General features: G+C 40.4%; 1 protein-coding gene across 1 annotated transcript in view; it reads left to right on the forward strand.

The window, feature by feature from the left end:
• Positions 1–14,249, forward strand: part of EXT1 (exostosin glycosyltransferase 1) — a 362,793-nt gene that overhangs the window by 307,822 nt on the left and 40,722 nt on the right. The window contains exons 2-3 of the mRNA XM_044004472.1: positions 4,218–4,311; positions 8,582–8,689. Coding sequence (XP_043860407.1) covers positions 4,218–4,311; positions 8,582–8,689 — 202 coding nt within the window. The remainder of the gene's footprint in view (positions 1–4,217; positions 4,312–8,581; positions 8,690–14,249) is intronic.

Genomic DNA, 14,249 nt, shown 5'->3' on the forward strand with positions numbered 1-14,249 from the left:
GATTAATTATGTATTATTATGGAGACCCATTTTAAGTGGGGACTCACTAGTATATCATATGCATACAACTTTGGGGGGAGAGAATCGTGTATGAAGGGGGACCTATTTCTGGGTTATGTTCAGGGCCATACAGCTTAATTGCATTAGCCTTTGCAGTCATTTATGAAAACTCTTCTATCCTCTGTGTCGCCACCTGTACAGTGGAGATCTTAATACCCACCTGAAATGGGTAATAAAAATCCTTCATTAATTAAAGCTGCAAGTTCTTTGAGATTACTTACCTCCCTCATCTACTTACCTCCCTGCTAAGACTGTCGTGTGTTAGTTAATTATATATGCTTGTAAGTGGCTTGTGATTTCCAAAGTGATGGTGTCAGATCAGGGGTCAGCCACTTATTCATGAGAGTATGGTTGGGATCTGGGACTTGTTGAAAGTCTGCCCAACTGGCAAAGGACATAAGAAGGGGGCGGAGGAGGACTCCTTGGAGAGCCCATAACTTTCCTAGTAGGTCAGTCAGTTAGTCAATCAGTCATCTAGCTTTTATTAAGTACCTACTATAATGTATCCCACTCTGCTAAACCTTAGAGATACAAAATTTTTTAAAAGTGTGGTCCCTAGTCCCAAAATATTACCCATTCTAATGGGTGAAACAACATGCAAACAACTTTGATAATAGTACCTAGATTTGTGATAAGATCAAATGAGATGACATGCAAAGGGTTTTGCAAATCTCCAGACTCTATGAATATTAGCTATTATTATGTAAGTATAAGATATAGATTGTGTAAAGGGAAAATAATCTCAGAAGGAAAGTACTAGCAGTAGGGCTAGGGTGGGGAAGATGGAAAGACCTCTTAGTAGGTGCTTTTTGAGCTTAGTCTTTAAGAAAGCCAGGGAAGCCCTGAGGTGGAGATAAGGACAAAGGAGAGTCTGTGAAAGAAAGAATGGGAAAAAAAGAATACTGAAGATAGAGAAGCTGCTTATACCACCCCTCTCCCCAATACATTACACCTTTATTTTATACCTCAGTAGTAATTGGACCCAGAAATAGGCATCTCAGTAGACTGACTGGGCACCTAGGACCTAGGTGGCAAAGTAGATAGAGTGCTGGGCTTGGAATCAGGAAGACCAGAGTTCAAATCCAGATGGAGCAGGAAATGGCAAACCACTCTAGTATTTTTGTCAAGAAAACCACGAATGGGCTCACAAAGAATCAGACTCAACCGAATAGCAGCAGGCTGAAGGGAGTAAAGAGAAGTAAGGAAAAACGGTTTACTGACTTCATGATTTCTGGCAAGGACTTGCTGTCTCTACAAACCATATCTGTTCCCTTAAAAATCACTTTGGAGGTATCAAGTAGGGGAAAGGGTGATAGATTTGGATTCAGGAAGAGCTGCATTCAAATCTGGGCCCTGGTGATTACTGGCTGTGTGACCCTAAGCAAGTCACTTAAATTCTCTGAATCTCAGGTAACTCTCTTGATCTATAAATTATAATCCCAACAGACTCTCAGATCTTTGCATTATTGAACATTTAGATTGGCAACCCCTACAATAAGATCCTTTCATATAAAGCAACAACACAAGTGTGGGTATTTGATGAGGAAAAAAAAATGAAAAGACATTACTTGTTTTGCTGAGACTGCAATGGAGGCAAAAATTGCTAGTGTAACTTTTAATCCGCTCCCGATCACCATTAAAAAGTCAGGAGAATAATATGATTGGGTAGGATGACTGACTGCTGAATTTGGAAAGGAATTCACAGTGATTCAGTTCAAATTCCACCTTGGACACTTATTACTTGTGTGACAATGGGCAACTCACTTTACTTCCCTGTACCTCAGTTTCCCCCTAGAGTGAGGGGATGGGACTTCATGGTCTCTGATGTCCCCTTTGTCTCCAGATCTACGTTGCAATGTTCCCCAGTGTAACCATGAAGTAATGATCCCTTTTTAAATTCTCTGTAAGTTCTTTTCTCCTTCCTCTTTCACCCCCACCCTCATTTCCTAAATTCTGAAACTAGCAATTTTGGGACTTGTCGCAGTTGAGAACATTAATGGAGTTTTACATTTTGAGTTGGCTAATGATGGGGATATAGGACCTTCTAGGCTGGTCCCTCAGGGGTTTCTATTTTAAGCATTTATTAAACCTTGCTGTCATGCAATGTACTCTGAAGAGTCTTCGACCTTTCTTTATATTAAAAAAAAAAATACCACACACTCCATTTTAAACTTTTTCCCCCTTTCTCCATAGTTTGTAAAGGTATCCCAGCAAGATCAGGAGTTGAACTAGTTGTCAATTACTGTACCGATGTTTAAGGATAGGAAAAGAAACCATTACCTCTGTAATTTAATATTTTTTATTTAGCTAAATTTGATCCCTCTTAAAAATCTCATTCACTTTGAAGTCTATTTTGTAGTTTAATTAATGCAGCAAGGGTTTTTATTTTACTCTCTGTGGAGATAATCTTAATCCATTCCCAGTGACCTTTTCTTGTGCAAATTAGTTGTACACGCCTGTTTAAGCAAATGGGCCTTTGCAAGATGTCTCTTCCTAATGACGGGTTTATAATTGAAAATTGGCTTACTCCCATATGCCTAGTTTGTGTGAGAATATAAAAATAGATGTGGACTTTAAAAATATAAATGTATACATCAATACCCCCCACCACCACCTAAAACAGGAGAAAAGTATATCCAGTGCCTCTGGGCTATGATTAAATTAGACTATTAAGAGTCAGAAAGTGTGGATGACATAAGTTACCGTCAAAGTAGCACCTGTCTGTAGAACAGTGGAGGCTCTTAAGAAAGGAGAGGAAGGGGGCTGATCTTGATGCTCAGTATACAGTCCCTTTGCAAGATGCAGGCCTTCTACCCTTAATGGGCTTGAGTAAAACTCAGATTACCTCATAATGAACTAGAAACAGTTGAGTTGTTTACTCTAAATGGTTTGGAAGGGATGGGCATAAATGAAAAGGAGATACTTAATCTTGATTAAACTTGACTCCTCAGCATGAGGAAGGAGGTGTCACTCAAAATGTTCTTTTAAAAGCAGATTGTTTGCCTTTTTTATAGCCCCAAATGATTTCTTGCCCCTACTCTTCCCTCCTTCACCTTTTTAGAATCATCTCCTTCCCTTCCTTCTCCATCCTCCTCTCTCCCTGATTCTGAACTGTTCTGCTACAGGATGATTTGCCTTGTGTTGCCGAATGTTCTTAGCTAAATGTAGAGACTTTGGCTCAGAGGCAGGAGCAAATGTTGTTTGTGCTCACTGTGAAGGTTTCTTGAGTTAGTTGTAACTGTTTTTTTTTGGGGGGGGGTATATGTGTAAGGGGTGGCATTCAGGAGAACAAGGCTTGTCTTAGCTTTCACAGGTTTTTGTGGCTTACTGAAATGGCGTTTTAAAAACCAACAGAAAAAAAGAAAAATGGGTAGTGTTGTTGTTGCCTTTTATTTTATTTTATATCGAGAGAAAGGGGGGAATATTTCATTTGCTGTCACAACAAAACTCAACTTCTAAGACACATACACTGGTGCCCAATCTGTTGAAGTGACGGCCACTGGACTTGTGTCAGATGATATTGTTTGCAAAGCACATTATAACTGTTTCATCCAACACAATCTTGAATGTTTGCTGGGCCTGTCACAACCAACTCCCCTCCCTGATAAAGAGAACAGTAAGATCAGAGCTCATGAGTATACTGATTTGGGCTCAATCAACTTGATTCAAGTGTGTAAGTCATTCGATCAAAAAGCATTTATTATGTGGAAGGCTTTGAGGCTACAAATATAAAGAATAAAATAATCCCATTCCCAAGGAGTAGCTTCCATTCGAATGGGTGGGAACAACAGCACATGATAATAATAGCTAATAGCTAACATTTATTTAGTGTTTACTATGAGCCAGGTATTGTGCTAAATACTTTACAATTATTATCTCATTTCATCCTCACAACTCTGGGAAGTAGGCAATATCATTATTCCCATTTCCTAGACAGGAAACTGAGGTAAACAGAGCTTAAGTGACTTGCTAGGGATCACACAGCTAGTAAGTATCTGAGGCAGGATTTGAACTCAGATCTTCCTGAGTCTAGGCCTAGAACTCTATACACCAGACCATCTAGCTAGCATATATGGGTATGTGTGCTCCATCTAATGCCCATCATCCCCTCTTCCCTTGGGTCTTCATTATCTAATTATATATCCTTCTTCTTCTAGGTATGATTATCGAGAAATGCTGCACAATGCCACTTTCTGTCTGGTTCCCCGTGGCCGCAGGCTCGGCTCCTTTAGATTTCTGGAGGCACTGCAGGTAAGAGGCATTCTAAAGATTATTATTAATGCTAATAATACTCATATCACCACCACTACCAAGAGCTCACATTTCTCTAGCCCATTAAGGCTTGCAGAGCATTTTAACAATTGCTAATAATCATGGCTGGGATTTATATAATGTATGCAAAGGTTCACAAACTGCTTACAAGGGTTTGCAAGATGCCTTATATGTGTTCATATTTGATCCTCAGAACAACACTATGAAGTAGACGCTATTATTAGCCCCATTGTATAGTTAAGGAAACTGAGTCTTAAGTGACTTCTCCAGGATCACACAGCTTCTAAATGTCTGAGGCAGGATTCAAATTCAGGTCTTCCCTAACTCCAAGTTCAGGACTCTACCCACTGCTTTACAAAATTATCTCTTTTGATTTTCTTGACACTCCTCTGAGGTTGACACCATTATTAGTCCAGTTTTACAGAAGATCAGAGAGGGTAGGGGGATTTGTATGCTGTCTCCCAAGTGGTAAGTGGCTGTGATTTGAATCTTACTGTTCATTACTACAAGGGAGTACCTAGTCTCCTTCCCCACCCCACCCCACCCCCAATGCTTCTTAGCTTCTCCCTATTCTTTGTCTTCCCCCAGTAGACTGTTAGGGCAGTTAGGTGGCTCAGTGGATAGAGTACCAGACCTGGAGTCAGGAAGACTCATTTTCCTGAGTTCAAATCTGTCCTCAGATACTTACTTGCCTTACTAGCTGCATGACTGAGCAAATCACTTAACCCTGTTTGCTTCAGTTTCCTCATCCATAAAATGAGCAAAGGTACTCCAGTATCTTTGCCAAAAAAAAACCCCAAAAGAAGTCATGAAGAGTCAAGTAGGACTGAGCAACAACAGCAAGTTAGACTAAGCTCGTTAAGGGTAGAGATTGTCTTTATATTTGTATCCCCAGTGCTTAGTGTTTGGTATACAGTGGACACTTAATACATGTTTAGTGACTCTAGTGATTATAAATTCAGTACTCTATTCATTATGTTACACTGCCTTCCAGGTCTTTTTTTTTTTATTAAAATTTGCATTTTGTATTAAGCAAGCAGTCTCACATCCCTTATGCTTTATGTCTTATGCCTAAACGATTTGGGAAATCAAGCTAGATCTGGTGTGTTAAATATTATGCCTAAAAAGAACAGGGAGGATGAGGGATGGGGAGGAGGTGGAGAAGTATGATTTTCCCTGGAGGCTTGCAACTTGTTTCTGTATGATCGTACATACCCATGCGACCACTGCCTTTGGGAGAGGACCCTAAAATAAGTTCTGGAGCTCACGGTGATGTTTTATTTCCCTTGAAGGGGTTGTCCCGGTCATGGTTGAGAGCAAGGGCCAGATCAGTTTGCTGCACTTGCCTGACAAGCATCAGAGCTGGATTCCTCAGGGAGGCTCTGACCTCTGCCAATACCCAAATCCTGCAAGTGGGAAAATAGTTTATTGTTTTCACTCCATAAAAGCAAAATTGTCTATTATATTCCCCACTCAATATGCAATAGGTTCCTCTGAATCCTAAGTGAAAGTGATACTCAGCAGGGTGGATTGGTTCCAGTTGCTTGGTCTAATGCTTTAGTGACTTAGCAGCAAGCAGGCCCCAGGTTTGGGGATTCTCCAATTCCAGTGCCTACATGGGAGAAAACTCCTACAGGGGAAGACTCTTCTTTTCCTGCTGTCCCATCCCCTACAGGACTAAATAATCCTTGATGCATAGGGACAGTTGCCAGTGGGCTCCATTAAAAAGTTTCCACCATGGGGCAGCTAAGTGGCGCAGTGGATAGAACACGGGCCCTGGATTCAGGAGGACCTGAGTTCAAATCTGACCTCAGACACTTAACACTTACTAGCTGTGTGACCCTGGGCAAGTCACTTACCCCCAATTGCCTCACCAAAAAATTTTCTACCATGCTTTGTTAAGGGTCATTTGCTATTCCCCAATGCCCACAGCTCTGAGTTCTTGCATCCCCATCTATGTTTCCTATAGATCTGTACATATCCTTCTCTTCCCTTCTGCCTTGTACTTTCATAGTTACAGCTTCCTACCACACCCAGCCAAAAACTGTTGTCGCTGTTTCTAAAAACAGAACAGTCTCCTTTCCTTCAAAATCTTTAAGATTCCCCTTACCATTCATCAAAGCATACCAAACACAGATATTCTGACAGCCTCTCTATGTCTCCTGAACCTCCCCAGTCTGGGCCTTTCTGTCTTAAATTCCTTAGAGCTGGGCTTTTGTTAATTGTTTAAGATCTTTTCTGTTGTAATGCCATGCATTTCACTGGCAGGATGATATAATGGAAGAAGCCCCCGGATGTGGAGTTAGGAGACCTGCTTTACCCTGGTACTAACTTGAGGTGGATACAGGCAAGTCCATCAAATGACTTGCAGAGCTAGCAGTAGGCAAGTGATTGAATCTGTTTCCTCATCTGCATAGTAGGAATAATAACACTGTCGTTACCTCTTAAGGTGATTATGAAGAAAGTTTGTTGTTATTCAGTCATTTTACTTGTGTCTGACTGGGGGGGGGGGGTTCTTGGGAAATATAGAGGAGTGATTTGCCATTTCCTTCTCCAGCTCATTTTATAGATGAGAAAACTGAGGCAAACAGGGTTAAATGACTTGCCCAGGGTCACACAACTAGCAAGTGTCTGAGGACAGATTTGAACTCAGAAAGATGAGTCTTCCTAACTCTAGGCCTGGCCTTCTATCCACTGTGCCACCTAGCTGCCCCATGAAGAAAGTTTACAATGGCATATAAATATGAGTTGTTATCATTATGGAGGTGAGAACAATTTGGATCACGTAGAAAACATGGTTCTGATTCAGTTGATTTAGAAGGAAAATCATACACCTTCTACTAAATAAGTACAGGGAAAGAAAAGACAGGGCTGTAAGTGAATGGAATGGAATGTTAATGCACCATGAAAAGCAAGAAACACATACATGCTCATGAACATGAAGAAACTGCAAAGAAAAATATAGTATAATACAGAGCCAAAAAAAATTAGAACGAGACATTTTTAAAGAATAAAAAAGCAAAAAAAAAAAAAAAACCAACCAAAACCATCACAATTATTCTGTTAAAATTTATATTTTTAATGAAACATTTAAGTATAGTGTTGTAGTTGGGTTTCTTTTTCCATTCTATTTACTTGATTGTTGGTATTTCTTATGTGAGATTTAAAACTGGATATTAGATCATAAATCTCCCCTCTTTAACCTTTCCCTTAATTTATCTCCCAGATTAGTAAATGGAAGAAGCTTCTGGTTTTCTAGTTAGAGCTTTTATTGTATGGTAGTCACAAGGTGATGTTGATTAGAGGGATAGGAAAGTAGAAATACAATACGAATCGTCTTAAGTCTAAGCTTAGTCTATATTCCGTATGAAACTCGCCAAAAGCCCAAGGCCACCTTTGGGGAGAGAGAAAGACTGTGTCAAGCGAGCCGGGCCGAGTCGAACTCCCGTCACCATCAGTCTGTGCAGACCAGTCAGGAGACCAGCAGAGCAGGAAAAAGCCCCCACTTCCGTTCTCTCCTTGCCTGTTAAGCTCGCACCCCGGAAGTCGAGTGCGTAGCAGGCAGTCTGACATGCGCAGCAGGAGGACTGGCGTGCATAATGACTCATGCCATTGGTCTCCTTCCCGAAAGGGTGGTCCTTAAAAAAAAACTGGCATCTTTCAGTTATCCTAACCAACTGTTAAAAAACTTTCATTTTTTTTTTACCACACTTACAATTGTTAAATTTGTAATTAAGGCAAATTTATAATCAAGTTTTTGTTAGACAAAGAGCAAGCTGTTCTTTGTAGTGTGTGACACTTGGGAGTGGGTCACTTTAACTGGGGTTTGTAGAATTGGGCCAAAGTATTTTATATTCAAGGCTAGTTTTATGCTAAGACTTCAGTGGGGCCAACTTTTCATTGCTTTTAATGAAACTGCTCCATCCTGACCAGTTGTTTCAATGGCAGCAGAAATGATCACGTTCGGAGAAGAGATAGAAATAGGATTTTAAAAGCCCTGTGCAAAACTTCCAGATTATTAAACTGGCTAGTGTAGGCACAACTTTGATTTCTTTTGATAATGCTAAAAGATTTCTTCTCAGACACAGAACTCCTTGGAGTATTAGTCTTTTGAGTCAGGGGTCCAACTGACATAGGAAATGATAATAATTTGATTGGGTATTATTTTTACCTTAATTAAGTATGGACCAGGCTGTGGTGCCTCTTCTTAACCGGGGTGATGATTCTTTTTTTTTTTTTTTTGGCATAGGCTGCCTGCGTCCCGGTGATGCTGAGCAATGGATGGGAGTTACCATTCTCTGAAGTGATTGATTGGAACCAAGCTGCCATCATCGGGGATGAGAGATTGTTATTACAGGTAAGAAAAGGGCTGTGGCCTTCAGCAGATCAGTTGATTATTGCTGCCACCATTCAAAGTTACCAGGAAGATGAATTCAAAAGGTCAGCACTATAAAAGAAATTTTATCATGAGAAAATGGTCTATGTCAATGGTGAATATTAACTCATTTAACAAGGCACCTTTCACTTCCCAGTACAACATCTGTCCTGATCTGGGGAAGAGCTTTTGAAATAGAAAACATCCTGACAAAGAACACCAGTTGGAGGTGGAGATGAGGAGGTTGGAGGGTGGGAGAAAAAAGGGGATGTGGATAATGCCTCCACTTAATACCTCTTACTACATTTATTTGTATATTTTTAATGACACCAGTGGGTTGCTGTGCTCCGTCTCCTCACTCCCCACCTCACATTCCTTTCCATCTTGTTTCTGTTCAGCTCAATGCTAGCTCCCAGAGGAAAAGAAACCTCTGTAAAAAATGAATGAATGTATCCAGGATATCAGGAAAGCCCACATCTCAGTATTAAAAATCCCCTCGAATTTTTTTTATTAAGAGTAAGCAGTCTCACATCCCTCATGCCTTTGCCTAGAAGGTGCCGTCCAAACACTGTGCTCTTGACCGTTGGGCATTTGCAGCATCCTGGTACCAACACTTCTTGAGTGAGTGTCACTATAATGGGTGTTAAAGTTTAATAAGCTTCATGATGAAAGGTGATCCAAGCATCAAACACCATTGTTACAGTGCCAAGTCCAACACGGATCCCAATCACTAGGCTCAACATAGACTTTACCTCCTAAACCTTCCCCCTTCCCCATTTAATTTTTTCCCCCTGACCTTTGTGGTATATTTCTTTTTTCTCCAGCACACGGGCTAGTTTCAGTACAGCTGCTGCTCCCATATTGAATAGCTACTGTGCTGTTGTTAACAATGAGTTGAGAGAGCTGGCTCCGAGCCGGAATGTCTGCTCTGGGAAATGTTTTTGTTATGTTACAATTTTTCATTTCCTGTTTTAGAACAGCTAGGATGTTTTTATTTGCATATTGTCTTGTCACCGTGTCTCCAGGAGAGCTTAAGGCAGCTTCCCTGCATCTATTTTGGTTGGTTCAGTTAGGTTTTGTTACCATACATGACCTTTTTATTAAGACTCCATCTAGTACCATGACTTCCAAAACCACCCTGTCAAATCGGTATTAATTTATCATTTCCCCATACCTGTTTCTGCAGACAAGCAGATTAATAACTAATAGCCAGACACCATTAAAACTGGGAACTCTGTGTCTTTACAGCCAGGCAAAATCATCTTCCTGAGCAAAGAATTTCTCTTGGCAACATGCTGTCAGAGACATGCAAGTATTATAAACACATACACGTTGCTTCTGACATTGAGCCACATGCTGCAAGTTCAGGATAGGCATGGGCATTGAGGCTAGAAGAGCAAATACAGAAGTTGAAAGGTGCCAATAAATTCCCCTTCCTGGCCACATCAGGTGCAGCCTTCTGAGGAATCATGGGTAGTAGGGTGATGGCGAAGTCTTGTTATTCATTTGGAATGATCTGTAGTATCCAATGTGCATTCTGTTTAGTGCTTTCTTATATCTCCATTCTTGGGTTCCACATGATGTTCTTGTAGCGGACATAAAAATTTATTTTCTACTGCTCACCAAAGATCTCTCATTTGAAAGAGTTTCTCTGGTTGTCTTCTCCAAGGTTATTTTCCTTCCAAATGACTCTTGAGGTCTAAGTTACAAAACTAGTTGCCTAAAGTTTGCTTGCCAACGTTTCTGCCTCGCCTGTTGGCTCTGCGTTTTGACTGCTGCTGAGGATGCGGGTGCATGCTTTGGTGAGCATCTGGTTTTGAATATTTGCCAGAAATATTCATCTTCCTTTCTTCTTTTCAATGTGAAACAGCTTCATTTACCTCCCCAAAGAGGAACCAAGAGCCAAAAGAATGTGCCTCTTCCCTCCTCCCTCCCTTTCCCTCCTGGCAGCCACCACCTGTGGAAAGTCAAAGCTGGATTTGTTGATAATGACATGAATAACTTTTTAGGATCAAACAATCAGAAGAGCATCATCATTCCTGCTTTAACCTGGGCCTATGTGGCTAGCTGCTTATTGCACAAAGACACATACCCAAAGAGATACGAGCAAAAAAAAAAAAAAATCAGTTCAATCCCTGTCCCTTAACACTCTCCCCCTCCCCCTATAAGACCTTGAGATGGGAAGACCAGGGAAGAGGGGGGAAAAAAAGATGCCAAAGGTGGAGAATAGGGCTCGAAAAACTACAGAAATTCTAGGCAGCATTGTCTCTAAGCACATGTAAACATGCATAAAGAAAGCACACCAGGATCATGTTTCTTCTTTGGACCAGGCAATACAAGCCCCAAGTGCCAAAGAATAAGTCATCACTGGTGAATTGATGTGCAGGACACTGGGCTGGAAATTATCCTATGTACTTGGATGTGCTAAGTTCTCTGGTATTGTGTAAGCGATTTGCATGATGGTTGAATAAATAAGTGTGTGTGAAGTCTGAAAGGAAATCTGTTACTAATCTGTGACCACATATGTCTTCCCAGTAGGATGTAAGCACCTTATGGGTAGGGACTGTTGGATTTTTGCCTTTTCCCCCACTGTCATCTAGCAGATTATCTTACACAAAGTACATGCTTAGTGAATATTTGTTAGATTTGAATTTGTTACCCATGCCCAAGTAAGGTAAATTAATCCTGGATGGCTTCCTTTGTTAAAAGCTGGGCTTTTCATCCTAGATTCTGAGTAGTTCAATATAACTGGTTTCCTTTGGAAACCAATGTGCTTTATTTTATAAATTTAAAAATATTATTCTGAGAAATGTCCATAGGTTTCACCAGATTGCCAAAGGAGTCCAGAACATGTTAGTCTTGCCCGATTCTTTGTGACCCCTTTTGGGGTTTCTTGGCAGCAATACTGGAGTGGTTTGCCATTTCCTTCTCTAGCTCATTTTATAGATAGAATTTAAGTGACTTGCCCAGGATCACACAGCTAGTGTCTGGGGCCATATTTGAACTCAGGAAAATGAGTCTTCCTGACTCAAGGCCTAGCAATCTATCTACTTCACCACACCTAGCACATAGTAGGCTATTATTTAGTGTTACCTTGATCTAGAAGAGCATAGGCAGGACAGGTATAGAGAGCTGTGTCTAAAAGGCTGAAGGAATCCAAGGAAAAGTTGAAAAGGAATGGGATATGAATAGGACAAAGAGCTGGTCCAAGAAAAACTCAACTGACAGTGTTGTATCTGGAAGAACATCTACACTAAATAAAGAAACCATCAAGGAACTGTCTCCAGGTCTAGTCTCTCATCTGTAAATTTGTTTAATTTGTAAATAGCTTGAACATCTGTAATCTTCACATCCTTTAGTAAAGTGATGACTATTCTACTCAAGAAGATTGGCCTGAATCATTGCTCCTGCAATGACTGTCCCCCTGAGTGGGTGTGTAACAGTTAGAGGGGGAGCTATAGTCATTCTCGAGTCTGATCTTTGAGTAGCCATCAAGAGAGCACACTTGTGGTCATCTCTCTGCAGATCCTTGTGATCACCAAGGTCATCATGTGGTTCCTAGTTCCTTATCAGTATTATTCATCTTCTAGAGGTGGGAAGCAGCAGTTGCTCAAAATTTTATTCCTTGTCTCTGAGAAGATATGGATGTAGATAACAGTAAACATGGAAGTGACCAGTTTACAAATAGGTGAGGCTTGGAGGGGAGATATGTTTATAAGTTGTCAGTTTGGAATTTAGGGCGAATAATTCTATAGAAAGTACTCTATTTTATTTGTTAAATTTCTATTTATTTTATTTTTTAATTTATGAAATAAGACAAATAGGATTGCACACAAAACTGCAAATCTATTATGTACAACTTGCTACTCCTTTTAGATATATAAAATATATAAAAATAAAAGATGGGGGGGAAAGAAAGTATTCTAGCTTTCTTGAGAGACAAATGGAGTTTTTTTTTTCCATGAGCCTACATGGCCAGATTTCAACTTTGACAACTTGTGTCCCCACCTCCCACCCCTTTGCCACAACCACAGTGCTAGCCACCAAATAAAACAGGTATCCTTCCACTTCACAGCCTTGGGCATTCTGGGTAAAGAGAATGTGACAACTTGGTAAATTCTTCTCAGATCCCAGAGACTGAGGGAAGCTCTGCCCTCTCAGCAGCTTGATTGCTCTTTTGTATGAGATCATGGAATCCACAGCTGAGATGGACTCTCAGAGGCCTAGTCTAATCCATGCCTTGAACAGGAGTACTCTTGACACTAGCTATCCTGACAAATTATTATTCCAGCCTCTCTGGCCATTTCCTCTTTACAAGAAAAGAATGCCTCAATGATAAACAGTCTTGAAATCTCCCTCTCTCTTCCCTCTCTCTTCTCTCCACTCTTAGTCATTTCTCTCTCCCTCTTCTTTCTACTCCCTTCTCTCTCCCCCCTCTTTTCCCTTTCTCTTCTTTTCCCTCCCCCTCCCTCTTTTCTCCTCTTTATATGATTTCTTTTTATCATGCATTTAACAATCATCAACACACACAGAAATTTCAACATATGAAGAACAGAAAAGAAGATGTTTATCAAACTCTAAACTTCTGTTGTGTACAGTTTGGTTTTAAAAAAATAAAAAAGGTTACGGAGACTTTAACAAGGTAGTAATAAAACTTTTATTTGTTTCCTCTTTTGAACTTCCTTCCTGGCCCCCCACCCATGTACATTTTATTGTTTTATTGATACTCTTTCCACTTAAAAAAAAAAATTCTATCAGTTGGCACAGTGGATAGAGTGCCCAGCCTGGAGTCAAGGAGACTCATTTTCATGGGTTCAAATCTGGTCTCAGATACTTACTAACTGGGCGACCCTGGGCAAATCACTTAGCCCTGTTTGCCTCAGTTTCCTCTTTTGTAAAAGGAGTTGGAGGAGGAAATGACAAACCAATCCAGTATCTTTGCCAAGAAAACCCCAAATGGGGTCACTAAGAATCAGGTGCCACTGAAACAACTGAACAAGAACACAATCACTGCTAAATCACTCTCCTAGCCTCAGGTAGAAGCCCTACCTTTCTGCAAATAAACATAGTCAAACAAAACACACACAGTGATACATTGGCCATGTATCTGACATTGGTTATGACAGAGGTCTTTACGTCTTCCAGCATCTTAATTATGTCAGCTATATTGGCAGCTTTCTATTCGTCCCTGGTCTAGACAGGAAGAGGACATGGTCCTATATAATAATACTTTCTCAGCACTTGGAAGAGTGCCCCCATTAAACTAGGTGCTAAATAAGCATTAAGCTTGGAACCACCTCTCTAGTTCTTTTGCACCAAGGAAATAAGCTCAGTCCTGTATACCTAGATTAAGAAAATAATTAGAGCAAGCTCTGAGACTAATTGGCTTATACTTGTATATTTTGTTTAGCCCAGCACATATATTCTAACAAATACAATACCCATACCATATCTACCTCCTGAAAAGTTAAGCAAAACTGCCTAAAAGAGTAATGGTGACTTATCAATACATGCTGTGAATTGGACCTAATGTATATACTCA

Source organism: Dromiciops gliroides, chromosome 1, assembly GCF_019393635.1.
Source record: "Dromiciops gliroides isolate mDroGli1 chromosome 1, mDroGli1.pri, whole genome shotgun sequence".
Lineage (NCBI taxonomy): Eukaryota > Metazoa > Chordata > Mammalia > Microbiotheria > Microbiotheriidae > Dromiciops > Dromiciops gliroides.